Source organism: Pteropus vampyrus, unplaced genomic scaffold (genome assembly GCF_000151845.1).
Source record: "Pteropus vampyrus isolate Shadow unplaced genomic scaffold, Pvam_2.0 Scaffold74, whole genome shotgun sequence".
Lineage (NCBI taxonomy): Eukaryota > Metazoa > Chordata > Mammalia > Chiroptera > Pteropodidae > Pteropus > Pteropus vampyrus.
Genome location: NW_011888855.1, coordinates 880,688 through 908,153, shown reverse-complemented (window position 1 = coordinate 908,153; position 27,466 = coordinate 880,688). Strand labels below are relative to the sequence as shown.

At 54.3% G+C, this 27,466-nt stretch overlaps 3 protein-coding genes across 3 annotated transcripts; 1 reads left to right on the top strand and 2 right to left on the bottom strand.

The window, feature by feature from the left end:
* The first annotated feature begins 4,445 nt into the window (after positions 1-4,445).
* SLC34A1 (solute carrier family 34 member 1) lies at positions 4,446-16,584 on the top strand. Its single transcript, XM_011362204.2, has 13 exons — positions 4,446-4,483; positions 5,666-5,795; positions 5,934-6,083; positions 6,169-6,297; positions 6,369-6,512; positions 7,498-7,609; positions 7,715-7,910; positions 7,993-8,088; positions 13,174-13,243; positions 13,511-13,678; positions 14,814-14,930; positions 15,018-15,142; positions 15,784-16,584. Exons 2-13 carry the CDS (start codon positions 5,687-5,689, stop codon positions 16,285-16,287), a joined length of 1,920 nt encoding a protein of 639 aa, XP_011360506.1. The 5' UTR covers positions 4,446-4,483; positions 5,666-5,686; the 3' UTR covers positions 16,288-16,584.
* A 1,497-nt stretch (positions 16,585-18,081) lies between these two features.
* Positions 18,082-18,524, bottom strand: PFN3 (profilin 3). The gene has a single exon (XM_011362203.2). It carries the CDS (start codon positions 18,509-18,511, stop codon positions 18,098-18,100), a length of 414 nt encoding a protein of 137 aa, XP_011360505.1. The 5' UTR covers positions 18,512-18,524; the 3' UTR covers positions 18,082-18,097.
* A 1,142-nt stretch (positions 18,525-19,666) lies between these two features.
* Positions 19,667-26,265, bottom strand: F12 (coagulation factor XII). The gene is made up of 13 exons (XM_023532017.1): positions 26,182-26,265; positions 23,509-23,608; positions 23,283-23,353; positions 22,904-23,014; positions 22,645-22,776; positions 22,388-22,492; positions 21,842-22,007; positions 21,544-21,747; positions 21,208-21,456; positions 20,844-20,980; positions 20,603-20,752; positions 19,926-20,074; positions 19,667-19,834 (listed from the first exon to the last, which is right to left on the bottom strand). Exons 1-13 carry the CDS (start codon positions 26,234-26,236, stop codon positions 19,667-19,669), a joined length of 1,797 nt encoding a protein of 598 aa, XP_023387785.1. The 5' UTR covers positions 26,237-26,265.
* Between the last annotated feature and the right edge of the window lie 1,201 nt (positions 26,266-27,466).

Below are 27,466 nucleotides of genomic sequence, written 5' to 3'. Positions count from 1 at the left end.
GAGAAGAGGCAGGAGTTCTCAAACTGTGCTGATGGGGAACCCTGCTGTGGGATTACTCTGCTCATTAGCCAGTTCCCCCCAAAATCCAGTTCCTGGACAGGTGGTCTAGAATGTTAGTTTTTCCTCCCTTGATTATCCCCAAACTTTAAATCCTGTAGAAAATTCACCCTCAGAAAACTATGTATTTAAGGAGCAATGAATCTTGATGGGGAACTGAGGAAACAGCAGACTGCTCCCGCCTCCACGGCTTGCTCTGCTCCTGGATGCGCAAGCTTGTTCTTGGTGTCATTCTCTGTTCAGCAGCCATGCCGCCCCTGGGAAAATCGTTTGTGTTGCTGTGACGAAATTCAGTATCTGTGGCCTGTCACATTCACACTGGCGTGATATCTGCTGCCTCCTCCCCCAGCACTGGCCCAAGACGCCTCTCTGAGTCACTAAATCAGCTCTGTTCTCAAATTACCTGCCATGTCAGCAGACCCAGCTGACCAGGCATCTCTCCGAAACATGGCGACTCTAGCTTCTGGGGCATCTGCTCCTCTGTTCTTTATCCTGATTCTGGCTGTGGGATCTCAGTTTCCCTTGCTGGCCACTCTTCCTGTGCCCTCCCGGAAATGTGGGGGCCCCTCTGGGCTCAGCCCTGGGCCCCAGCTCTCCTCACTGTGCATACTCTCCCTGGGGGATGGCTTCACTGGGGAAGCCAAGTCACAATGGGCCCCCAGGCTGTGACAGATGCTGTCTTTATGCTGAGAGGCTAGCAAGGGCAGGTTTAAAAGAGAGAGAGGTGATATGATGAGAAATGCATTTTGAAAGGCTAGCTGGCTGCCTTTTTGGAAACTGGATTAGGAGGAGCAAGGGCAGAGCAGGGAGAGCATTTGGGATGCTATTGCAATAACCAAGGTGAGAGATGGTGGCCTGGAGCTCCTGGAGAAGGAAAACCGGGAGAACTGGGTGATGGATTGGAGAGGAGGAGGTGGAGGAGGAGGACGTTTCAAAGACGTCTGCTCCACTTTCAGCGCCATGGACCACATGCTGCTTCCTGAGGTCGGGACATGCAGAAGGCCCCATGTGGGGTAAGGAGCACGTCGTGTGCTTCAGACCCGCAGATCCAACTGCTCATGCCACAGGCCCCGCAGACACTGTCGGCACAGACAGATCTTGGCATCTCCCCTTGGAGACTGTTCCTCCTCCTGGAAACCTTTTTTCAATGTGAGACACCGCCTACCACCCAGGCTCCAGGCCCAGCGTGCACGTGAGCAGACAGGGCAGGAGTCACCGTTCTGGGGGACAAACAAGAGTCTGTCATAGATGGGGAAGAGGCAGGCCATGAGCAGGAAGGGGATTGAAATGAGCAGAGGGGCTGAGAGGCCTGGGGCTGGAGTGTGACCATCTTCTCCTCTGCTCTCAGGAGTCCCGGAAGCAGCACTGGTCAGCTCCACATTTTGGGGCTTTTCCTAGGGCTATGGCAGCCCCACCTTATCCCCCGAGTTTGGGGGAATATATTGAATGCATAAGTCCATTGCAAAATGTCATTTTGCAATGATATTTCCTATGATGGATTTGATTGATAATTGCCTCCCCCACTAACCTCTGAGCTCCATGAGAGCAGGGAAAGGAGATGACAAAACTGTCAAAGATTATAATATTATTAAGAAGGAGAAGCACCCTCTTCACGAGGAGCACCAGGGTCTGAGTAGGGCAGGAGACTGGGGTGGGGGGACAGGGCCTGTGGTCTGGAGTCTCTACACCCTGCGTGGGGGTTGGGCGCTCCTGGGTGGGGGTGCTCCGGCTCAGACAGCCTCCGACCCATCCCTAGTATGACTTTAACAGGGCCTCTGAGCCCAAGGATGATCCCGAAGCAAGAACTCAGTAACGATTGCATTTCTCGGGCTCGGTGATACCCATCCCGCCTATTCATGAACCGCAACCTTACCCAAATCATTCCCTCCAGATCAAAGAGGTTCCAGGACACCAGAGGGTTCCTACATAAATTAAGGTTCATGACAGAATGTGATGCAACCCTAAGGAACCGCATCTGTGCTGAGTGTAAAGACACAGGACAAGGCTTGTGATATAACGATCGATGATGCTATGACGGTGGATGAATAAAGAGCGAGATGCAGTGTTTCATAGACAATGAAATCCTAAGTGGGTTAAAAAGGCAGAGAGATCCCTCCTTAACTCCAAAGGCATAAAAGAAGCTGGAAAACTGTCATCCTCAGGAGCGTTCAAGATCTTGCTTCCCAGCATCTTGTCAATTTGACTCAAATAAACTTATAAAAAAATTTTTTAAATCCGGGCTGAAAGAAAAAGACAAAAGGCACTATTGTAAATGTGACAGCGATGTTTCTGAGAAGTGGGGTTGTTTTTATTTCCCTTTTGCTGTGAATGGAGGTTTTTCTAGTAAGAACTAGTTGGCTGATTCCCTGCCTCAGTTTCGCAGAATCTTCCAGAACAAGCCGTAAGACTATATGGCTTACTGTCCTAAGCAGGGCACTTTTCAGAGTGAAAGGGGATGCTGGACCGACAGTCATACCAGGACTTAGCCAGGTAAACCAGGACTCACGGTCACTCTACCAAACCAATGCCAGCACCTCTGCCCCCACCCCTTTTTTCTCCCCCGTGGGTTCTGTGATTTAAACTGACACAGCCATGATGCGGTGAAGCTGGGATCCAAACCCAGTCTTGCTGTGTTCTCTGCTCTTAGCCATTTCAACAGCAAGTCCATTTTGGACACTGCCCCGTGGACAACGCCATGATGCTCTACATATTAAGCACTAACTAGTTAACCTTTATCACATTAAAGGGAAGACTGCAGAAATGTCTGTCTTCTTTGATGGAGAAAGGCTGGGTCTGTGTCACCCTAAAATATGTTCAATGTCAAGTAGGACTGCAGCTCAGGGGACCCTGAGCAATCAGAGGGTAGCGGTGAGCCATGAACCTGAAACAGCACTGAGAATCTAAAGGAGGTGGGGCTGTGTCCATGGCCAGGATGCTTCTGCCACCTTGGAGACAGTGAAAAGGGCCTGTGAGCTTGAAGAGAGCAAATACTGAGGGACCCTGTTCTAGGCACAAAGCCAATGGGTCATTTATCTCATTGAATTCCATAACCTATGGAAAAGGCTGAGCTCATTGTTGTTTTATAGGTGAAGGGATCAGGACTCAGGCTGACTCAGGGACTGGACCATTGCTTGGACCAGGAAAGAAGCTGACCTTGCCAATCTTGGCTCAGCATAGAGTAGGAACTCAACTAATGTGCTTAAAAATAGATGGCTAGACACATGGCTGGCTGGGCAGCTGGGTGGCTGGGTGGCTGGGTGGCTGGGTGGGTGTATGGATGGATGGTTGCATGTATGCATGCATGCATGGACGGATGGACGGACGGGTGGGTGGATGAGTGGATAATGTTAGGCAGGTTAGTCAGACAATTGCCCAGCTAGATCTTGAATGGAACCCACCATTGCTGTCTGTGATCAAACTACGATCCTTTAGTTTAAAAGAAGCTTCCTTTTCATCTCTCTGTGAATCTGGTCCCCAACTCAGACATCACAATCCCTGAAAAGGAAACAAGCCCTTGAAATTCTTCCTTAGACCCCTCTGGGTTTCATATCATCATCGGCTTCCCAATCCAGAAACCCAACTGTCATATATTTCCTCTCCCTCCCACTCTCCCCATCACCAATTCTACTGCATTCTCTCCATCCCTCCTGTTCTCACCTTGCGTCAGACCTCATTATCTCTCACCTGGACCATCTCATCAGCTTCTTAATTGGTCTCTCTGCTTCCAGACTTGCTCCCTGTGACACACCCTACCCGCTTCCCTGCTCCCCACCACCAGAGGGACCATTCTAAAATGCAGACCGGCCCTTCTAGGTCTGGCCAAAGGCTTCACATTCTGTTAGACACATTCTGGATCTGTGGTCGGCATTGGAGACGCTCCAAGATCTCACACTACGCAGTCTCTCCTGGTTTGTCTCCTGTTACTTCCTCCATCACAAACTCTCTCTTCCCCAAACGTCCACCATGACACACAGAACTATGGACACCCAGATGTACAGCAAGACCACAGGATGTTTGGATCACTCTCTGGGGAGTCTGGTCATGCCAAGAATGAGGGAAAGGGGCTGGACCCACGGCATCTCGTTGGGGACTCTGGGAACGAGATACTTGAGTGGCTTCAGGGTCTCTGCCTGGGGGCTGGGGATGTAACTGTGTCCTCCCTGGGTCTGGGTGGTGTTTTGGGTTGACTGTGTCGGGGAAGGGAGAGCCTGACTACAGACTCCCCCTGCAGAGCTGAGGATTAGCAATTAACTAGAAGGAATCTTAGGGGTTAGGTTAATTGAGGAACAGAACAGACGGAGGGCAGCTAGGGCTCTAGGGACTTTGCCCTTGACCCAAGGATATAAAGAGAAGGGTCCCAGCTTCTCCTCAGATCCCTAGGACTTCCCTGAGCAACTGAGCAGGAGCCGAAACACAGAACCCCAAGGTGAGCCCAGGGCCCCCTGGTCCCAAACTCATCCCCAACTTTTATAAGAAATGGCCCATCGCCCAGCCCCCTCACCTCTGTCCTAACTGTATCTCCTCTTCCTGCCCCCATAACATCTCAGTCCCAGCCCAGCCTGGCTCACTTCCCAAAGTAAAAAGGACTCATATTCTTCTAGGGCTGAGAACTCAACTTGGCAACCCTACCCCCACCACACAGCCAAGGACCCTTAGGACAATGTTGGGGGGAGGATTGCTGAAGCAGACTGGGGCACTCTCCCTTCAACAGACAAGAACTCCTGGGGCAGTTTGGCGGGGGAGAGCCTAAAACAAGCCTGGGCTTCCCCGACTTGGGGACAGGGTGGAGGCTCCTCTTTACCTAAACCCATTCTGCTCTGAGCCTCATTCATGGGAGATTGGTGGCAGGGTTTGTTTATTATTAGGGGTGGAGTTGGATGGAGGAAAAACTGCACTTGTGAGGGGAAACCCAGGAGCTTGGGGTCCGGGACAGTGCATGCCCAGCTGGTCCCATGATCGGGCAGGTGTCCAAGGCTGCTCTCCACTCTCCGAAGGAACAAAACTCCTCCTGTGAGGCCCAGCCTCAACCCAAACCTACAGCCTCTGCTAGCGTGTTCCCTGGCCCCCTCCAGCCGCAGGGCATTCTAGGCTCCTCTCTGCACACGTGCCCTTCCCTTTCTCCTTCCAGCAACTCCTGCTGACCGTTCCTCTCCAGTCCCCTCAGCTTGAGGCCCTCTTAACCTCCCCCAGGAGCCCACCTCACCATAGGCATCCATATCTGTCACTAGAACACTTGTCCCCATTGCCATTTTCCATCTGTTTGAGAGATTATTTCATGGTCATCTGTCTCCCCACCACATTTTGAGCTTCCTGGGGGCAGTCGTGTCTGTATTTAGTCACCACTGTAGCCCAGCATCTATCTCAGTGCCTGGGATAGAGTAGATGCTTAATTAATCCTTGTCAAATGAATGAATGCTTGAATCTGTGCTGACTCCCTGAGTGTGTGTCCCTGGGTGCGTGTGGGGGAATGTGTCCTTCTGTGGGTGTGTGTTTGGGATCATACACCATGAATGTTTGTGCCAGTGAGTATGTGAGTGTGGGTGTGGGTGTGTATGTTTGTGTGTGTGAGTTTCTGGGACATAGCAGTTGTCACTCAGTGTTGCCGCAGGTCCCACAGCGTGTGCCCAGGATGATGACCTATGGAGACAGGCTGGGGAGCCCTACTGTCTCCCCAATCCCAGTCCGTGGAGGGCACATGATGCACGGGGCAGCCTTTGCCTATGTGCCCAGCCCTCAGGGTGAGTATTCCTCCAGCCCCAGACCCTGCTTGCCCATGGTCACCCACAGCCGGGAGAGGCCTCCACCCTCCACCCACCTCTCCTAACCTCCCTGGGACCTGGGGCCTCTGGGAACCCCTGACCAGCGTCCCTCCCCAGTCCTGCACAGGATCCCAGGGACCTCCGCCTATGCATTCCCCAGCCTGGGCCCCATGGCCCTCGCCGAGCACAGCTGCCCCTTCGGGGAGGTTCTGGAGCGCCACGACCCCCTGCCTCCCAAGCTGGCCTTGGAGGAGGAGCAGAAGCCAGGTGCGCCTAGGTGGGGGGCGGCAGGGCATCAGTAGTCACTGCTGCAGCCCGCTGGCTGCTGTACTCATGGCTGTCCCATCTCCAGAGCCTGGGCTGGCCCAGAAGCTGCGCCGGGCTGGCCTGACGCTCCTCAAGGTGCCCCTGATGCTGGCCTTCCTCTACCTCTTTGTCTGCTCCCTGGACGTGCTCAGCTCAGCCTTCCAGCTGGCCGGAGGTAGGGCTAGGAGAGGGAACTGAGGAAGGGTCCCTGAAGGGCCTCAGACAACGCAAGTTCATGCTTTCCAGGGAAGGTGGCTGGTGACATCTTCAAGGACAACGCCATCCTGTCCAACCCGGTGGCGGGGCTGGTGGTGGGCATCCTGGTGACAGTGCTAGTACAGAGCTCCAGCACCTCTACATCCATCATTGTCAGCATGGTCTCCTCTGGCTGTGAGTCGGCCCGCCAGGGCCAGGGAAAGTGTGGGGAGCTGGATGTGCCCAGTGGGGGCGGCATGGGAGGCCATGGCAGGACTGGGGGGCAGGGAACAGGAGTGGGGACGGGAGACTGAGGGCAAAGGGCAGAGCTCTGGTATCTCCCATTCTGTCCTCCAAGGCCTGGCCGGGAGTCTCAGCCTGGACAGATGCCCTGGGAGCTGGAAACGGGGCACGGCCCTAGGAAGGCTCACCTCCACACCTCCACATGGTTACTCACTCTATCAGTCAGAAAAACAGAACCATAGAAATAAAGAAACTGAACCTGCAAGGTTTATTGCAAGTAACTGGCCTACATGATTGTGAGGCTGGCTAGGCACACCCAAAGCTGGGGGGCAGGCCTTTGGGAAGGGCAGGTGGAACTCGTGGGCAGCAGCCCATACTGCAAGGCACAGGTGGAATTGCTTCGTCCCCAGGGAAGTCTCCGTGATGCTCCGAAGGCCTTTTATCTCACTCGATGAGCCTCACCCAGATTACTGAGGTTGATCTCCTTTACTTAAGGTCAAACAATTGCAGAGGCGAATCACATTTGTAGAACATCCTCACAGCAACGTCTAAATTAGTGTTGGATTGAATAACTGGGTACCATAGCCTAGCCGAGCCGACACATGAAACTGACCATCAGTCTCATGTACACGTGTGCACACATTAGCACAGATATGCATTTGCATGTAGAACACACACCCTCATATACACGTGTCCCCACACACATTCACATACGTGCATGTGCAGTGCGCGTGCATTGGTTCACGTGGGTGCACATACCAGTAAACACACAGCATGTGCCCATATGTACCTGTGACACAGAGGCTGGGCAGAATCAGCAGCATGGCAGGAGTGCCTGCTGGGGGCCGGGGCGTGGATAGTGGGTATGGCAGAAAGTGTGGGACCAGGAGCTGGGTGGCCTCCTCCCAGTTAGTTAAGAGGTCTCCTCTTCTCCCAGTGCTGGAGGTGAGCTCTGCCATCCCCATCATCATGGGTTCCAACATCGGGACCTCCGTCACCAACACCATTGTGGCCTTGATGCAGGCAGGGGACAGGACTGACTTCCGGCGGTGAGGGAGTAGAGTGGTGAGGGGCCTGTGCTTGTTGGGGGAGGGAGCCCCAGCGGGAACGCATCCAGGCTCTAGCCTGCTCTGCAACGCAGCCTCCCTGCCCAGGGCCTTCGCGGGGGCCACCGTGCATGACTGCTTTAACTGGCTGTCAGTTCTGGTCCTGCTGCCCCTGGAGGCTGCCACCGGGTACCTGCACCATGTCACTCAACTCGTGGTGGCCTGCTTCAACATACGAGGTGGCCGAGATGCCCCTGACCTGCTCAAGATCATCACGGAGCCCTTCACTAAGCTCATCATCCAGGTGGGGGCGAGGCTGGCATGGGATGGGGGCTGGGGAACAGTGAGGACCCCTCTCACTCCCCCTGCCCACGTCTTGCCCACAGTTGGACAAGTCCGTGATTACCAGCATTGCCACCGGTGATGAGTCCCTGAGGAACCACAGTCTCATACGGATCTGGTGCCACCCAGATCCCATGGAGGTAAGTCTTAGGTCTGGTCCCAGGTGAGAAAACTTCCTCTTCAGTCAGCTGACTGTTAGTGTTTAAAATGCTCCAGGTAGGCCGCAGAGATTATTAGTCTAGAGGGCAAATATGTGGTACTTCTACTGTGAGTCTGCACCTATGGCAGACAGTGCTAATTCCTCCCAGTCTCACACCAGCTTTAGCTCTAGCCCAGCGGTTCTCAATGCATGTACCAGCGGCACCTCTACTACCTGGGAACCTGTCAGAGGTGCAAAGTATTTGGCCCTTCCCTCCACCTACTAAATCGGAAGAAAGCTCAGCCGCTTTGTTTCGGTAAAAGCCTTCTCAGTCTGCTCCATGCTCAAGTGCAAGATCCACTAATCTGGCTCAACCCTCTGGTTTCACCGGTAGAGAAATGGGCTCTGAGAGGCGAGGAAACTGCTGGAGTTTGTACTGTCGTGTCAGGGCCCCAAGCACAGGTTTCACTGTCCAAGGCTCTCTCTTCCTCACTGGGGTACCAACGGGTTAATGAGTCAGCCCTGCCATGTTTGGGGCCCCAAGTAATGTGGGGAGGGAGGCAGGGAGAGAATGTATAAGAACAAGCAGGCCACATGGAGAACTTACTGGAGACGCAACAGCTCGTTGTGCCAACATCGAGCTCCTTCCTGGAGACTCCCACAGGTGTGTGTCCCTTTATCCTTCTGCACTGTTTCTGCTGCTTCCTGGCTTCTACTGCCTGGAATAAAGATGTCTTTGGATGAGTTGGACGCTCATGGACCGGCCTTTACACCAGGCTAACAAGGAAGCAGGCAATTAGCACACTTTTTCACTCAGCCATAAATAGAAAAATGCTTCATCAAAGTCATAGTATCTGCAGTACTTGCCACCCCTTGATTATAAAATACAAGAAGTAACTAAGAACAATGTATAAGGAAACCTAAAGCCCAGGCCTTTCCTCCTCGTCATCTCCACTTGCTACTTGTTGTCACTGAGCCTTTTTCCCAGTGTGAACAGAGAACAGTCTTTCAACCTGCCCTGCGAGGTTCCCTCTCATCTGAGCAGCACACAGCTCCTGCTCAGCCCTGCTGAGTGTCAAAGCAGTTTGACATCAAAAAGCCCTCACAGGAAGCTTTTATGCTGACTTTGTGACCTCTCTAACAACTTCCACCTTCTCACGGGCTTGCGGGGCACTCCCCAAGTGCTTCACATCATCACAATCCTCTCACTTCATAGCAAAACCTGGAGGGGGAGAAATTGCACACTTTGATCTTCACAAAAAACAAACCACAGAAGGACACGGTGTTTCTCCTTGCTGCTCTGAAACCCGCTGCCCACCTGCATCCAGCGGGTCCCTCTGTAGCGCGCACCACCGGACGCCCTCCCCTGATGGAATCCTCATGCAGTGCTGGTGAGGTGGACACGAGCATCCCATCTTCCACAAGAGGGACCTGAAGCTCAGCGACATGAACTAACCCGCCCAAGGTCACTAGGCTGTGACTGTCCTCACTGCTCCAGTTGCCACCTGCCTGAACACTGGTTTCTCATCCCAGCTGTCCCGGGAAATCCTTCCCTTAAGGATGAACAGTCTTGTCCACCTGGAGAGTAGCCATGGGTGGGATCTGAGCTCCCTGTTCTTACCCTCTCTGGGACAGTCTCTGGGAACGTGGCTCATGAAGCCATGTGCTCATTCTTGGGAGGTGACATGTGTTGGCAGCTCCTCCTGCACCAAAGACTTGAGTTTTGTTTTGGCCACGGAATCTCCTTGTGCTCCCTTCCAACTTGTCCCCATTGCCTCCAGTTTTCACCAAACTGGACCCAACGTCACTCAAAACAGTCTTCAGGGAATCATAGCACCATGGAGAGGATTGGGAGTCTGAGGTTGCCCAGATGGTGAAAGAAAAAACAGAGGCAGTTTTAATGGCACTCTGTGGGCCTGACACTGTCCTGGGAGTTACCTTGTTCTGTGGTCACGCTGTGGATTGTCAGCCATACCTGCCTGGTTTCACCAGCATCTTTTGAGGACTTGCAACCTGGGAAGCAGGGATTATTACATCCCATTTCACAGATGAGGAAACTAAGGCTGAGAGGGGCTTGCCCAAGTCCATGCGATTGAGGCAGGACGAAAATCCTGGTGGAATTTGGAGCTTGTGTTTCTGAATATCCAGCTCTCTGCCTCTTCTGGACACCATCTTGGTGTCCCACCATTTGTGTCCATTCCCATTCTGCTCATCATACCTGAGTGCCACCAGGCGACCATAGCCACCCAGAGACCCCCTCCAGGAGGGGTCGGTGCTACGCTAAGGCGTTCTCCTCTTCACCACCAGATGGCGCTACTGGCACAGTGCTCTCCCTCTGCTTCTCGAGTCAAAGACCCTAGAGCTCCCCTTCCCCTGGAGGGGAGACTACTGCGCAGGCTCACATCCTAAGAGTTTCCCACCAGGGGAAGAATTCTCGGAACCCAAGTTTCCTCTGTGAGCTGAATCATCTCGGTTAGTCCTCAAAGGTGCCTCCTTAATTTGAGGTGGCTCTGCAGGCATTTAAATCCCCACTCTCTCTTCCAAGATTCCTCATAACTAATCCCTGGGGAAGGCGAGTAGCCTTATGGACCTCATGCTGCAGAAGACATTGAGGCCCAGAGAGGTTATGTGTTTGATGCAGTGTCACACAGCTGGAAGTGGCTCGTCAGGGATTTGAGCCCACAGCTGTCTGAGGCGCATTCATTCTGTTCTTCCCGCAGAGTTCACCACCCCCACCGTGTCCCCCTCCTACTCCTCTGCCCCACCCCCACCGTGCCCCCAGGCCCAGGAGGGATGGACACATCTGGGGGATATGCCCCAGACCCTGGGCCAGCTAGCTCTTTGTCTAGGCTGGAGCTTCTACCTTCTCCCTCCTTCCCTTTGCAGTCTCTGGACACCCCCACCAAGCTCAGCCAGGGCCATACAGCCCCAGGCAGAAAGGTCAAGCTCTGGCCCTTGCCCTGCCCCGGCATTGCCATCTCGGAGTGAGACCCCGAAGCCCCCATCATCCTCCACCCTCCCTCGAGAGAACTCTGGGCCCAGCACAGGGGTAGGTCAGTGGGGCACAGGCTGTTCAGGCAGCCACCCATTTTAGGGGGTCATCTGCCTCCTAGGGCTCCAGGCCGGGCCCCCTAGGAAGGTCCACCAAGCTCCTCCCCAACAGGGCCAAGACCCTCAAGCACATTGATCTGCAGGAGCCATTGATCCCGACCTAGGAAGTCAATCTCAAACACACACGCGCACGCGCGCACACACACACACACACACCCTTCCAATCTGTGATTCCGGATGGGCCCAGGGAGGGAAAGGTCTGTCCTTATTTGGAGGCACTATTTACTAAAGACTCGTCATAAGCTAATTCCTTTGGTGAGCATTTCACACATGTTTTCTCCTATAACCTTTTAACAGCTCTTTTAATGTCCTGCTTTAGAGAAAACAAGCTCAGGGAGGTGGCATGACATGCCTAAAGTAGTTGGTATATGACGCAGGATTTGAACTTAGATGTGCCTGACGGGAAAGACTTGCTTCTCTCCCTCACACCTGGCTCTGTCCCTCATACCTGGCTCTGTCCCTCACACCTGGCTCTGTCCCTCACACCTGGCTCTGTCTCTCACCTGCATAGCAGTTACTACCACTGGGCCCACCGGCTTTTACAACTGGGCCCATCAGAGACTGTTTCCTCCTGGTTTCTCGGCCTGCAATTGGGGCAAGGCTTGTGAGTGTCCCAAGGCCAGCTGGGAACACAGTCCAGCATGTTGCCCCATTCAAGGGAACACATGCTACTAAAATAAACTCTGATTTCAAGCCAGGGGCCATAAGCATGTCTTATCATACATTTTTTAAACGACCCAGTTTAGAATCGAACCTAAAGGAGCTGTAATGCCCAAGTGCCAGGACCCATCTGAGCCCCTATCCTCAGCTCTAGGGGAGGTCAGAGGAGTATGGGAGGCAGAGCTCCTAGGAGAATGGCACCCATATCAGAACCTAGAAGAAGCAGAATGTGTTTGTGGGGACACGGGAGAGGTAGTGGCTCTTGCATTTTGCCAGAGCCGCTGGGAGTGGAGTAAGTGCCTTCCATTCCCCGTCTGTGAGATGGCGGCTCCCCAGCCAAGCCCAGCCCACTTTCTCCTTCCACTGCCGGGATCTGAGGTAAAGGGAAGGCACTCCAGGTTGCGTTTAAAAATATAACTCCTTAACCCAACGAGGCTACAAATTAGCGGTCTCTAGCCCAGATTGGTCCTCATTGAACTGTAAAAGTGGTCGCCAGCATTTGCTGATTGAGAACATTTACAACATTTACCTAAAACTACAGAATTGTGGTTTCTCTTATAGGGTAAGGCCCTTTGGCCATCCTGGGTTCTATCCCTGGACAGTGATAGTGGCCCGATGCTGAGTAGCCATTGCTCCCATAGGCCCAGCATGCTCCTTCTACCACCTCCACACTCAGCCTGAGCCCTTCACTTAGGCTCCCTGCCTGGCCCTGGGCTCTCTGAATTGGGAGGGCCTCCCCAGTACCCCCCTTCACTTCACTGATAGTAGGTGGAGGAGGGAAGAGATGTGGAGCCTGGACCCTCTGTCTACCAGTAGTCCCCTGGGCCCGACCCTCTCCAGATAAGGAATCGAACAAGAGGAAAATGAAACTTGGGCCAAGTGCCTCTGGGGAGAGGATGAGGCAAGAACACTGCAGAAGAGGGGCACTGAGAGGGACTGGTGATGAAAGACGGGGAAGTCTTTCAGGAGAAGAAACCATGTTCAGCAGCATCCAATGACAAGGGGAGGTGGGAGAAACAAGGACAAGAAGCCACCGGATCAGGAGGCCTCTGCGGACCCCACGAAAGCCAGATGAGTGGACTAATAGGGCAGAATTTCAGAGGCCGACTGTGGCCGGTTTCTGTGTAGTAGGTATTTTCGCCCCATCTCTTTAGCAGAGGATGCAGGCTCAGAGAGGGCAACAGACTGCCCAAGGGCACCTAGCCAGGACGCCCATCTCCATCCCCCCACCTCCTCATCTCCCCCTAATCTCCATCTGAGTCCTACACACAGGCCGCATTTTCCAAAATTCTTTGTCCTTCTTCTTTTAATCTAGGCTTCCACCCCCATGCCTAGGGCAGAGGTCAATACCAGCCAGACCCTCGGAAATGCCACCATGGAGAAATGTGAGTGCCTGCAGCATGGGAGAGGTCTGGCCTGACAGGGGCAGAGCCTGGCATAAGTAGGACCTTGGCCCACTCTGTCACTGCTGCTACCAGCCCCAGGAAGGATGACTGACAACCAGCCCAGCTCCTGGGCTTGGGTCAGGCCTACTGTTGAGGTTTAAGGAGACTGAGGCGGGGCTTAGGCTCTGAGCCCAAAAGGGTGGCGGAGGTGGGGGGCTGGGAGCCGGTTGGGGATCAACTCTCAGCAGCCTGACACACCCCTAACAGGCAACCACATCTTCGTGGACACGGGGCTGCCAGACCTGGCTGTGGGGCTCATCCTGCTGGCTGGCTCCCTGGTGCTCCTGTGTACCTGCCTCATCCTCCTTGTCAAGATGCTCAACTCTCTGCTCAAGGGCCAGGTGGCCAAAGTCATTCAGAAGGTTATCAACACCGGTGAGCTCAAGCAGTGGGAGGGAGGGCCCCAGGGCTGGACCTTCCAGACCTCCCTTAGTCCTGCTACTGCCTCTCTGGATAAAGCCCTATCATCTCCGAGCCTCAGTTTCCCCATGTGAGCAAAGAAGAGTTTGGACTGGGAGATCTCTAGGCCCCTGAGGTGCTGACAGCTGGGTATCTGTGGCTGCCTCTGGCTGTGGTCCCATTCCATCAGGTGGCTCTAAAGAGATTCTCAGAGGCCACTGTTTGATTCAATCAACAAATAGTCATCAAGCCCCAATAGGGCACCAAGCATGGTGTAGTACCTGCTGGGGATGCAGAGGTGAGGCACATAGAGATGAATCCCGCCCTCGGGCAGGGGGGGGGGCACATTTAGAGAAAAAGGTAACTAACTGCCAAGAAGAAAGCAAAAATGGCAACAAAACAGAGTACAGAAGAGGCTGCTTTCAAAGGCCAGTCAGCAGCCTCTGTGTGGTGGTGACACTTGAGCAGAGACCTAAATGAGGAGTCAAGCTGTGGCTGATGTGCCTTCCCGGTGGAGGGAACAGCAAGTGCAAAGGCTCAGAGGCAGGAACCAGGTGGGCAGGTTTGTAGTGGAAGATCAGCGAGGGAGTCTGAGAGAGGCAAGGCAGAGCAGATCACAGGGCCAGAGGACGGCTGAGAGCCTGGACCTCGTTCAGGATAATGGGTGCACTTAGGGATTGGGGGCAGGGGAGTGACACCATCTGTTTTTTGTTTTAAGCTTTTTTTCTGAGCTTTTTCAGTATACTGTCTGGCACAAGCGGAGGCTGTACAACGACGCTGGAAGGGGGCTCAGAGTGGGGAGAAACAAAGTCTGCCGAGGGCTGGGTCAGGGAGGGTTTTCCAGCAGTAGTGATATCTGCTCTGAGCCTTGAGAATGAATGTTTAGGAGTGGGAAGGCTGTCCGGGCAGAGGGAACAGCCCAGACAAAAGCATGATGGAGCCAGGCTGAGGAGCATCTTTAATTCAAGACCAGTAGAAGCCACTGCAGTTGAGCAGGGGACTGAGAAGGTCCCACTTGGAAGCTGGCATCCGAGACCTCCTTCACAAGGAAGGTCCCTGCTGCCCTCCCAACACGACCCCACTGACCTTACTGGGATGGGTTTCCTCGCAGACTTCCCAGCCCCTTTCACCTGGGCCACAGGCTACTTTGCCATGGTGGTGGGTGCCGGCATGACCTTCATTGTTCAGAGTAGTTCTGTGTTCACCTCAGCCATCACTCCACTCATCGGTGAGTGCCCATGCTACGGGGAGGGGAGCTGGCAGGGAAAGAGCTGAGGGGGGAGCCAGGGAGACCACTCCTCCCCTGTGCCACCAGGCTTGGGTGTGATCAGCATCGAACGCGCCTATCCCCTCACTCTGGGCTCCAACATCGGCACCACCACCACGGCCATCCTGGCTGCACTGGCCAGCCCGCGGGAGAAGCTGTCCAGCGCCTTCCAGGTGCGACTTGGAGAGTAACCCTGCCAGAGGCGGGACTGGCTGGCATGGGGGCCTGGGCTGCCCCAGGGTGGGACAGTGTAACAAATCATTTTAACTGCCTAGCTAGGGGCCACCCACTGTGCCAGGCTCTCTGGCAACCATATGGCAATGTAGAGCTGGCCCCACCTTCAGGACCTTGGCATCTACCAGGGAGACACGACTCAGAATCACACCAATAAACAGCGAGGCTGTGCACTCTTAGGAAAGGATGCTATAAGAGGGGCCTGGCCCATTCTGGGGGATCAAGGATGAGTAGGGGGACACATGGCAGAGGGGTTGCTGTTCTAGGGGCAAAGGAATAATGACAAGCCAGGAGCTGGGGCCAGGGTGCAGATCCAACAGGAGGCCTCCAGAAACTAACAAGGATTTGGGCAGCATCTGCTGGGGAATTCCTGGGTCCATGGAGGGGACACAGACAGCTCAGGGCAGGAGTTATTTGCCAACTGGCTCAGAAGTGTTTCCATATTTTACTGGAGGCACAACAGCCCTAAGTGGTGACCTTCCTGCTGCCCATACCAGGCGGCCCCTATTATCCATTCCTGCCGGCCTGATTCAGGAGATGGCTGGAGCCCACCTTGGCCCCTCCACTGTCTCCCCTGCAGATCGCCCTCTGCCACTTCTTCTTCAACATCTCGGGCATCCTGCTTTGGTACCCAGTGCCCTGCCTGCGCCTGCCCATCCGCATGGCCAAGGCGCTGGGCAAATGCACCGCCAAGTACCGCTGGTTTGCTGTCCTCTACCTCCTGCTGTGCTTCCTGCTGCTGCCCTCGCTGGTGTTCGGTATCTCCATGGCAGGCTGGCAGGCCATGGTAGGTGTGGGAGCACCCTTTGGGGCCCTGCTGGCCTTCGTGGTGCTCATCAGCATCCTGCAGAGTCGCAGCCCCCGGCATCTGCCCAAGTGGCTGCAGACATGGGACTTCCTGCCCCGCTGGATGCACTCCCTGCAGCCCCTGGACCACCTCATCACCCGCGCCACCCTGTGCTGTGCCAGGCCTGAGCCCCGCTCACCTCCACTGCCCGCCAGGGTCTTCCTGGAGGAGCTGCCCCCTGCCACACCCTCCCCCCGCCTAGCCCTGCCTGCTCGCCACAGTGCCACCCACCTCTAGGCTTCGGCCCAGACTGCCACTTGGGGTGGAGAAAGGCCTGTGCCTGGTCCCTGGGGTGGAAGGGTGGAGGGGTGCCTGTGTACTCTGGGCATGGGCCTGTCATTGTGCTGGTCCTCAGAGGTCTGGGCTGTGTGGCCAAGAGTTGGTGTATGAGCCTGTGTGTCAGCCTGGATATATGTATATGATGGTACACCTGTGGGGGCTCTGTGCGGGCTGGGTAGAATTTCCTGTCCTTTACACATGTCTTTGGAGGCCTATGCTTGTGTCCTTGTATCCACACAACTTCAGCTGGGCTGGGTGGGAGTAAGGGTGGGTCTGAGTATGTAACTTGCAGCTGTTTGCTCATGTATAGATATGATGTCTGAGTCACTGGCTGAATTCTCATCCCTTCCCTGCCACCTTCCCTCTTCCATAATACCATCTTCCTCATCCTCACCCTGCTTTCTGCATCACCACTACAACCCCCTTTCCTAACACTGATTTAAAAAAAAGTTAAGCTCATCATGCATTTGGAAGTCGTTTGTACTTGTCTAGGGGGGAAGGAGAGGCCAGGGTTTGGGGTTCAGCAGCATTCTCTCCCCCTGCCAAAGACAGCCCACTGTGCCCTGAAGGAGCCAGCCTGCAAGCTCACCACAACAATCCACCTGGCCCTGCCTTAATGAGTCCAATCCACAGTTCAGACTCCCAGGAAGCCCTGTCCCCAGGGCCTGGGGCCACCCCCAAGGCAAGTGTCAGGAGGACTCTCTGCACCTCCACGCCCAGCCCACCAGGCTGACTGCCTACAGTCTCCTCTTGCTTCCCTGACTCCTTCCCTCCTTTCTGGGACAAGATCGGTTCTCTAAAAATTAAGTGACAGGTAAGGGCTTGTCAGGGCCCCTGGAGATGGGGACCAGTCGGGTAGAGATGGGCAAGAGAGGCCATGCCCTGTGTCCCAACACACAGGGGGTGGGGACCAGCCACCCTTCCTCCGACCTTTGTCCTCTATCTTTGGCGATAAATCAGGCCTTGTTTAAACCTACTTGAGTTTTCAATTCCTCTTCCTTCATGGCCTCCCACCACCCCAGGTGAGGCCTGCAGAGGGAGGGACAAGGGGTGGGAGGTACCAAAGTTTCACCCTCCAGTCCAGCGACATCTCTGGAGACTTTGGACCTCAAGGGGGCAGGAAGGCTGCAGGGCCCAGACCCAGTTGTGATGGTCTTGGACACTCCCCCACCCCACCCCCTTTGAGGTATGTGGGAGAGACATAAGGGGCTGAAAGCCCCAGGGCTGCTCACCCAGCTACCAGCCCTACACTGGTAGCTGGGGGAGCTACCTACTCACAATCCTTGTTAGTGCTTCCTCCTGCCAAATGGAGGAGTTGAGAAGTATACTGACCTCCAGCCTGGGGAGGGTTGTGGGAGGGTGGGGAGAGGACTCCCTTTACTGTTTGTCCTGCCCAGATGTGAGGAAAGTCTTGTGGGAAAGGATGCTCAGGATTGAGCTAGAAAGTTTGAGATACTCCCTGGGACTCTTGCTCAACTGCTGTGTCCCAAGGACACAGGGAAGGCACCAAGCACGCCATACTCTGGCCTGGAGAATCAGGTCAGAGGCCCCTGCAGGGCACCCATGGGAGGGCAGTGTTTGAAACACAGGAGGCTGGGAAGCCTCTAGACTCAGGATCCAATCCCCACCAGGTAACCCTCCTGCAAGGATCTTCCAGGAAATGGTGTCCTTGTCAGCACCTCCCCCTCTCTCCACCACGCCATGGAAGGATGAGTCTGCCAGCCAAGGTCTGACTTTATTTTGGCTCCTCTGCCGCCTAGCAGTCCTGCTAAGTGCCCTGAGTGCGCAGCCCGCGGATCAGCTCGTGCACCGTCTTGTTGAGGATGCCCCCGTGCACGCCCCGTCGGCCCATGAGCACGAGGAGTGCGCGCGGCGTGTGGCCCACGCAGACGGCGCGCCCATCCAACCCCTTGGTGCGCGCATCCAGCACTCCGTCGCCTTCAGCCAGCAGGTGGTCTCGGATGACGCAGCAGCGGCGGCCTGCTACGCTTAGGCCCGCCTGCAGGAAGGTGCATCGGTCCATTCCCGTGAGCACACCCACCTCCTGCGGTGAGATGGCCGCCAGCAGGCCCCCGGGCCGCGACGCCCACACGCAGCGATTGTCCGAGTGGCCCACAATCGCCACGTCGTCGATACGCTGATCCCGCAGCACAGCACTGATGTAGCCTTTCCACTCACTCATTCCGGCTCAGAGTATGCCCCTCACCTTGCACTTTCGAGGAATGCCGGGCTGCTCCCGCCTACGACACCCAGGGCATTGTGACGTATGTGAGGGCGGGGTTGTAACGTTGAGGCGGGGCAAATTCACAGAGCCACTTTGTACTGCTGGAGAATGGAGGTGGGAGTTCTATCTTACTCCTGGTGAAGTTATAAATTTAGCCTGAAGGAGGGGATCGTATGAGAGTTAAAATAATCCTCAAAAACCAACTTAAATGGTCCACCGAGCACAGTACACATGGATTTAAAAACAAAATGATGACACGTCTGAATAGTGGGACCTCTTCAGCCCGGAAATCATTCCACCCCCAGAACGTGGTTCTCAAACGTTAGGAGTATTAGAATCTCTTGGAAAGCTGTTAACCAGATTCCCGGGCCCCAACTCAGAGTTTCTGATTCAGTAGTATGGAGTGTAGCTCAAAAATAGGTATTTTAAACAAGTTCCTTGGTGAAGTTGCTGCTGCTGGTCCAGGGATGGGACTTTGAAACCCACTGCCCTAGCGCGGGCTGGGCTAGAGTGAAGGTCTTCCACCTCCATCGCCAGCCCCAAGAGTCCACACCACTACTTTAAGGTTAAGCATTTCCAACCACAGTTCTCAAACCCAGCTGCACGTTTTTAAAACACACAACTACGCATGCCCCATCCCTAAGAGCTATATGCTGATTTAATTGATCTGCGGTGGATCTCAGGCATAGGCTCAAAAAGCTTCCCAGGTGATTCTGATGTATAGTCAAGGTTGAGAACTTCTCTTATAAACTTAAAATATTAAGTTTCATACAAGGAATAAGACGTGGAGTTACCTAGCACTGGGCTCAGTCAGTACGCATGGCTCAGTATACGTCAGCTGGATGCGAATCTAAATCTTGCATAAGATCTCAATAGATCCTGTTCTGAGGGATGTGCAGCAGCTGTACACTGGTTTGCTGTCTCCGCGTTTCCTAGCAGGCCCCCCGAAGAGCTGTGTCTCTCAAGCATTTCCAAAAGCATTTTATTGAGTGCCCACACCATGCCTGCCGCTGGGCTGGCGGTGCTGGGACACAATCCTTGCTGTCCAGGATCGTGCCCAGCCACCCTCTCATTCCAGAATTGGCTAAGAAGAAAAGAAGAGTTCGTGGGCAGTCAGGAATTGGTGTGCTCCTGGATCCAGGTCAGGTAGTAAGCCACGTCAGTGTACACACCTGGCTTGTTGCGGTCACCACAACCCGAGCCCCAGCTGACGATGCCTCGCAGGATGAGCTGGTGCTCTGCGGCCTCATCCTCACACACCAACGGGCCCCCGGAGTCACCCTGGGTCAGGGACAGGAGGCTCAGCGAGCTTGGCCTGGGGTCTGCACTCGACCGGCTGGGGGGAGAGTGCCAAGCCCGCCCAAAAGCTCACCTGACACGCATCGGCGCCACCCTCTAGAAAGCCAGCACAGAGCATGCCAGGGGCGAAGGCGGTGCCGTGCACGTCAGGGGCAGAGCAGCGTTCCTGAGAGATGAGGGGCACCTGTGCCTCCTGCAGAAAGGTGGAATATTCCTCTGCCCCTGCAAACCGAGAGAGCCTTCCTCACACCGACTCCACTCAATGCTAGGGCCATGGACCTGGCTGCACCAGGCTCTTCCAAACCCACTAATCTCCTACCTCCCTCACAGCAAGCTCGTGAGAGAGAGAACTGCCGACAACCCTATTTCCCAGACCAAGAAACAGGCGGGAGAGGAGCAGGATGTGAATGGGCGGGGCTGGGCAGGGCTGTTTTGGAAGCCCACCAGCGTCTCAGAACCTTGCTCTCCAGCTATCCACCCTGCATGAGCACCGGGCGGTGTCCTAGTTAGCCTTGCCGTCCAGTGCCCAGAGTGAACCAAGAGAAAGTGTCTTTCTTTCCTTACCCCTCAGGAGATTTGAGGGTGAATCTCAGGCCCTGAGAGGAGCCAGCTGCAGAGACAAGGGCCCTGCATGTCCTCATAACCCACCAGTTCAGTGCCTCTGGCCTCCAGTGGTACCAAAGCTGCGGGCTTCTCTGGCCTACCCGGTAGACCAGAGGTCTCCCTCCCGCCTTCAGTCATTCTGCCTACCCTCGAACTGGTGGCCCCAGCCGGCCACCTCGCAGACCATGGCCTCGGATTCGCCGGGGCGGGCGGCGCTGCTGGGAAGGCACACGGGCTGAACCGAAGGCGACAGGCGCACGCAGTTGCCGTCCGCGCTCTCCTGCAGGCGCAGTAGCGCTAACCCGGACAGGGAGGATCGTGAGTCCGGGACGTCTTATTCCTAGCCCTCCCCACCGTTTCCCTGATCCCGCGGGGAGCCCCCACGTACCCAGGTCGTGCTGGTAGGTAATGGACGAGAAGGCCTCGTGCAGGTGGTAGGTGCGCACGGCCAGCGTCTGGCACTGTGCACAGCTCTGATTATGGCGGTCCTGGCCCAGCACCACCGTCAGCTCCTCGGGCGCCGGCCTGCGGGCATGGTGCGGGCAGGACGCGCGCTCAGAGCCGGCCACCGGCTGCCTAGAGGAGCCCCCTCCCCGCTCCCTGCTCCCAAGCCCCTTTCTGGGTTTCGGCTTCCTCCTGGGGAGCTCTGGAGGGGAAAGGGGTGAGGGGAGGCACAGGTTCGGGTGTCGCGCGGAAGCTGGGCACAAAGGAGAGGAGCCGGTCCAGGCTGACGCTGGGCGAGCGGTACTGGCCGGTTCTGCAGGCAGTGAGCTGCGGTCAGCACCCAGCAGGGGGCGATGAGGCTGCCGGCGCAGAAATTGTGGCCCCAGTACAGCGCTGCGATGTAGGGGTGCGCGCCGGGCAGCGCCACCAGTCCCTCGCTGATGCGGCTCATTGAGGACAGCCGTTTCCGGAGTCGCTGTCCGCAGCCCGCCGGGCCCTTAGTGGGCAAGGGAGTCCGCTGCTCCGGCATCGCGCGCGAGGCTGTGGGGAAGCCCGTACTGAGAACAGGGAGATTCAGGAGCGGCTGAAACGTAGCTCGGCCGCTGTCCTCTCTGCTCTGACTTCCCGCCCCTTCCTTAGCTAACATCGGGGATTGAGGCGGGGTCTGGGTCGTGGTCTGAGGCTTCTGCAATGCAGAAAGCGAGGGCAGTGGGAAGTCTCGGCGCCCCTGGGGCATCTGGGGCGCTGCCCGGGTTGGGGCTTGGCACGGCGACAGGAGGCAATATTCCCAGCTCAGCCGGTCGCCGCTCCACACAAAACACCACGGGCGGGTGTCATTGTCTGGGTTCCTGTAACCACAGGAGGGAGCAGTGTTAGAGCGTGGGGAATCCCGGAGGGCCCTGGGGAGGAGGAGGATGCCCTGCCCCGCCCCACCTGGCTCACCGGCAGAAGGCATGGTGGCCGAGTCCCCAGCTCCGTGCTTGCTCTGCAGTCAGGTTCCGGTAGGTGACTTCTGAGGCCCAAGGCTGACACCGTGCTCCAGAGAACGAGGTGTCAGCTGTGCCGCGGTAGCTGAGCCCGCGGCCGTGGTAGCAGCTCGCCTTAATGTCTGGGGAGAGAAGAGACTCCCTGTAGCCAGGGGATGGTACTATCTTCCACCGCCTTCTCAGCCACTTTCCCTGATGTCTCTCGTCCCTCTCTGCAAGCCGTCCCCACGTGGGACGGGGCTTCTGCTTCCCCCTAGACCATAACTCAGCCGTCCCTAACCTTTTTGGCACCAGGGACCCGTGCTCCTTAAGAATCTAATGCCTGATTATATTAGGTGGAGCTGAGGCGGTGATGCTAGCGCTGGGGAGTGGCTGCAAATACAGGTGAAGCTTTCCATTTCTAGCCCGACGCTCACCTCCTGCTGTGCTGCCCAGTTCCTAACAGGTGACAGACCAGTACTGGTCTGCGGGGGTGGGGGGGGTGACCCCTGCCCTAACTCACCCACATCGCAGTTCCGACCTGCATAACCCTCCGGGCAACTGCACAGCTGATGGCCATCCACCTCCAGGCAGCGGCCCTGGTTGAGGCACGGGTTGGTGGGGCAGACTAGGAAAGAAGCACACTGAGCCACATCTGGGCCCAAAGACCTGGCAGAGAGCTCTCCCCCTTCCACAGGTATACTACCTGGCCTCCTGCCAGCTGCTCCCGACCTTTGACCCTTGGCCCTGCTTGCAGTCAGTTCCTATGGATCCACTCACCCTGGCTGGCCAGTGGCTTGCAGTGGGCTTGGGGACCCTGGCACTGGCACTTGGCCACACCAGCCGGCTTAAGTTTAAGCCATGTTTCATTTTCATGGAAGAACTGGAAAAGCTGAGGCTCGAAGCACTTCTCTGGGGACAGAGCGGATTGGTGGTCTCTGGAGAGGCTGGAACCATGCCAAGTCTCCAGGGACCTCTTCAGTAAGTGGGGCTGCTCCTGTTCCCCAGCCCTCCTCCATGGCCCTCAGCATCTCCTTACCCCTCTGGCAATGCTTCCCGGTCAAGTGTTCTGGACAGATGCAGTGTGGGCCTCTTGGCATGTTCACACAGGTCCCTCCCCGCTGGCAGGGGTTGTGTTTGCTGCAGTGGTCTGAGAGATGGACCACAGTGGGAGGAAGAGTCAGACAGATGGGAGCCAAGTCCCATACCCAAACCAGCTTGTCTTATGACCTTGTTTCCAGGCTTTAGTTTACCCACCTGCAAAATGGGGCTACACCCTCCCAGAACTTCTCCCTCTGGAAAGAGGAAAGGGGCTGAGTGGGCCCAGAATCCCAGGTGTGTAGGGTCTGATGATACCCAGGAGAGTAAGTAGGGGGAAGGAGAGGGCCTTGGGCCACCTCAGAAACTGTGTATGGTACCTTGCGCTTTCTTGGGCTCCAGGCAGTATGCCCATCGCTGGTCCTGTTCAAAGTTAGGGGTAGTAGCACACCTAGAGAAAAAGATAAGGCTCTCTGCTCTGCACATGGGGCTGGCATGCCCTTCCCTGTCACAGCCCCCTCTCTCCAAGCAGGGTTCCTTGGGCAGAAGGATGGGCAGAGTCCATCTCCCCAGGACCCTGCTTTAACACCTTCTGGGTCATCTTACCAAGGCCGGGGACCGTGTTGGCCCTTGGGGGTGCATTTGTGGTATAGCTGCCGGTGGTACTGGAAGGGGAAGTGGCAGGGCTCCCCAGTGACAGTGAGAACTGCAGGGATAACACACTCTCTGAGGACATTCCCTATGCCCAAACTCCCAGGCACCACCCCCAGAGTCTAATTGGAAAAGAGTAGACCCTTAAAAAGATCATTATGCTTTCAAGTGTCCTGCTTAAGAAGTTGGGTTTCAGAGTCAGATAGCTGGAGCGGACTCCATCTCCAGCACCTACTCGCTGTGTGACCTTGGGCAAGTCTGCAGCCCCGCCCCCCCACTTTAGGAGAGGGTTTGCCACAAAGTGGTACTTCATAAATACTTGTTAAATGTCAAAGTCACTTGACTACTCTGAGCTTTAGTTTCTTCTCTATAAACTGACAATAATAGTGCAGTTGAAGAGTCTCAGTTTTGCAAGATAAAAAGAGTTCTGGAGATAGGTGGTGGTGATGGGTGCACAATATGAATGTACTTAATGCCACTGAATTGTACACTTAAAGTGATCAAGATCATAAATTTTATATCATGTGTATTTTACTACAATAAAGACATTTTTAAATGATGATCTATATATATTAGTACAGAAAGGTATTCATAATTTTAAATGAAGAACAGCACGTTACAAACAGCATGTTAGTATGGTCCTATTTTTGTACAAATGCATTTACATATGCATAAAAAAGAAATCTAGAAGGACATTCTCAAACTTTATAAGAGCGGTTTTTGGAAGATAATGGATTATAGATGACTTTTTTCCTCTTCTACACTTCTGTAATTTCTAAACTTTTGGCAATAAAAGGATGTTGCTATTATAATTTTTAAAAATAGTACAACCGAACATCATTATTCACAGATTCTGTATTTGTGAATCTGCCTTCTTGCTAAAATTTATTTGTAACTCCCCAAACCAATTCTCAAGGGGCTTTCACGATCATTCAGAGACATGCACAGAGTGGTGAAAAATCTGAGTTTTCGGAAACGCACATTCCCAATTGAGGTCAAACTAGGTGACACTCTGCTTCTGGTTTCAGCTCTCCTACTATAAACAAGTGTCTTTTCACGGTCTATTTACTGCCATGTTTTTCACATTTTGGTAGGTGATTTCACTGTTGAAGATGGCCCCCAAAATAGCGCCAAAGTGCCGTCAAATATTCTGAAATGCAAGTGGGCTGTGATGTGCCTTATGGAGAAGATATGTGTCTTAGATAAGTTTCGTCTAGGCATAAGTTATAGTGCCTTTGGCTGTGAGTTCAATGTTAATGAATCAACACGTAAATTAAGCAAGGCATCTTTAAACAGAACCACACATAAAACAAGGTTGTATATTGATGGTTGATGAAAACGTTGTGACCAGAGGCTCACAGGAACCCAACCCTATATTTCAGTATATTTGCTAATTCAGTGTCCATGGTGACTTTAGATAACATGATTACCACAAATAATGAGAATTGACTGTATCTACTTCAATTAGATAACATGATTACCACAAATAATGAGAATTGACTGTATCTACTAGTGTGGTGAAGCTTAAATAAGATAATCCTATAAGACACAGATTGGCACATAGTACCTACTCAATAAGCATTAGCTACTATTTTGTTGTTAAAGGCACAGTGCACTCGCTGAGGGCCAAACCAGTGGTAGAACAGTAAAGGAAGAGAGAGGGGTCTGAGATGGACTTTTTAGATGCAAATAGGATGGACAGAAAGGAGAATCATCCTGAGTAGGTGATTGGGCAAGGGCAAGGCACCCAGGTTGGATCAGGCAAGAGAGCAGAGCAGTCTGGCTTGGTGCAGGGTGCAGAGAGTAAGCTGAGGCAGTCAGAGCTGGATGTGTTGGGCCTCAGTGCCATGCTAAGGGGCTGGGCCAGACTCTACCAGGCCAGGCTCATCAGGGTAGGTGCCTTCACAGCTCTAAGTGAATGTTTAGTGCCTGGAAGAATGAAAGCAATGTGGAGCTAAGTCAGAGTTTGAGGAGGGGAGAGCTGGCCGACATTCCCCACATAAAAAGGAGCTTAATAAGAAAAGCTAATATATTTTAAGCATTTACTATGCACCTGGTGGTAGGCTGAATGCCTTACATGGGTTTATGACTCATTTCTCCTTCCCAGCAACCCAAAGAGGTTTATTGTGATCAGCCCGGTTTTACAGATGGGGAAATTGAGGCTTGAAGAGGTCAAGGCACTTGTCCAGAGTCACCCAACTCATAAAGATTCATTTGGGCTCCAGAGCCCTGTCGTTGATCTTTCCTTGTCCATTGATGGCCCTGGCCTCTCTATGGCATAACTGATGCCTATGAGATGTATTGAAGAAAGGAAAAGGAGCGGGGAGGCTGGGGAAACTGAGGAAGACTGGCAGGCACTGGACTGGGCATTCAGATATAGCCGAAGCCCTGCCCTCAAGGAGTGCACAGCTAACTATCACTCTGTGCCCCCAGGGCTCATGGGCACAGACCTGGCACACAGCAGGCACTCAGGTCTGAATGCCAGCCAGAGGACTCTGGGGACAAGAGTGACGGTATGCCCAGGGTCCTGCCCCTTGACCCAAGAGACCGACGTTTGGCGCACTCCCAATCATACTCATTTCCACCCAAGGGTAGGGGTATCTTAGAGGGCGGAGCTAGGTTACTTACCCACTGTGTGTTTGTCCCCCACGGTGTGTCTGTCCACGACATGCTTATGCACCATGGGAGCTTTCCGAGGTGGAGTCTACAGGAGGAGAGAAGGGGCAAGGAACTTGCCCAGAAAGTCATAGCCTGCCCCTGATTCCATGCCAGTCTCCAGCTTCTTCTCACAGCCCACAAATGCAGAGATGTCCTCACAAGACCTGGACCCCTTCCTCCTCCCTCCTTAAGGTTGCTGTCCTCCAGAAATGCAGATCATGCCCTCATATCCACTGTCTCTCTCCTCCACTTGGGCATTCTGGGCTGGCCTCATTTTTCCACACAGGCCCTTCCTGTCACCTGGACCAACAGGTCGTTGGTAAAGGCCAAAGCTGTATAGGAATCCCCTAGGGCCATCCCAGCACAATCCTCCTAGTTCCCACAGCTCTCACCAAAAGTGCTGATTCCAGGCTCACCAGCAGGGACCCCAGAAGCAGCAAAGCCCTCATGGCGTCTGTCTGTTGGTCCAACTACCCAGGAGTCCAGATCAATAGAGTTGGCCAAAGGTCTCTGAGTCCTGGGGAGCGGAAATTGGTCCAGCTGCCCTCCTGGGCAGCTGGGGCACAGGGTTGTTTGCAGAAAGCCAAGCAAAGCAGCTTGCTTGGTAGGCTCTCAAGAGTGGAGGAGTTTCGGCATTGGGGTAGAATTATAAGGAGCTGGGTTCCTCCATCTCTTTCCCAGATGAGTGGGACTGCAAGCAGAAAGGGGACTTCTTGTGTTCCAGGTCCCATTGGGGATGAGGAGGTTAAGGAAACCCCAGAGATGCTCCCTGCTGTATGGATTTTAGAGTCCATTGGGAGGTATGCTCATTTTTTATTGCTGCGTAAAATGAAACACAAACTTCACAACTTAAAACAATATCCACTTATAAGTTCACAAATCAGTAGGATGGAAGTCCATCAGTGCATGACTGGGTTTTCTGCTCAGAGTATCACAAAGCTGAAGCCAAGGCTGAGTTCTCTGGAGGCTCTGGGGGAAAAATTTACTTCCAAGCTGTTAGAATTGTTGGCAGAATTTGGTTCCTGGCATTTGTAGGACTGAGGTCCCTGTTTCTTTGCAGGCTGTCAGTCAGGGGCCACCCTTAGCTTCTAGAGGCTGCCTGCATTTCTTGCCATGTGGCCCCCTCCATCTTCCAAGCCAGCAGCAGAGAGTCTCCCCCACGTTGACTCTCTCTCTCACATGCTGAATCTCCTTTGCCAGGAAGAACCCTGTCCCTTTTAAGGACTTACCTGATTAGGTCATGCTCGCCAAAGAT

Bases quoted from the DNA above. Each gene is read 5' to 3' on its own strand.
- SLC34A1 (XM_011362204.2), top strand. From the start codon at position 5,687: ATGATGACCTATGGAGACAGGCTGGGGAGCCCTACTGTCTCCCCAATC. The intron at 6,513-7,497 runs GTGAGTCGGCCC...CTCTTCTCCCAG, and splicing joins CAGCATGGTCTCCTCTGGCT to TGCTGGAGGTGAGCTCTGCC. The intron at 14,931-15,017 runs GTGAGTGCCCAT...CTGTGCCACCAG, and splicing joins AGCCATCACTCCACTCATCG to GCTTGGGTGTGATCAGCATC.
- PFN3 (XM_011362203.2), bottom strand. From the start codon at position 18,511: ATGAGTGAGTGGAAAGGCTACATCAGTGCTGTGCTGCGGGATCAGCGT.
- F12 (XM_023532017.1), bottom strand. From the start codon at position 26,236: ATGGTGCATAAGCATGTCGTGGACAGACACACCGTGGGGGACAAACAC. The intron at 23,609-26,181 runs GTAAGTAACCTA...TTATCCCTGCAG, and splicing joins GGGGGACAAACACACAGTGG to TTCTCACTGTCACTGGGGAG. The intron at 22,493-22,644 runs GTGAGTGGATCC...CTTCTTTCCTAG, and splicing joins CAAGCCACTGGCCAGCCAGG to TCTGCCCCACCAACCCGTGC.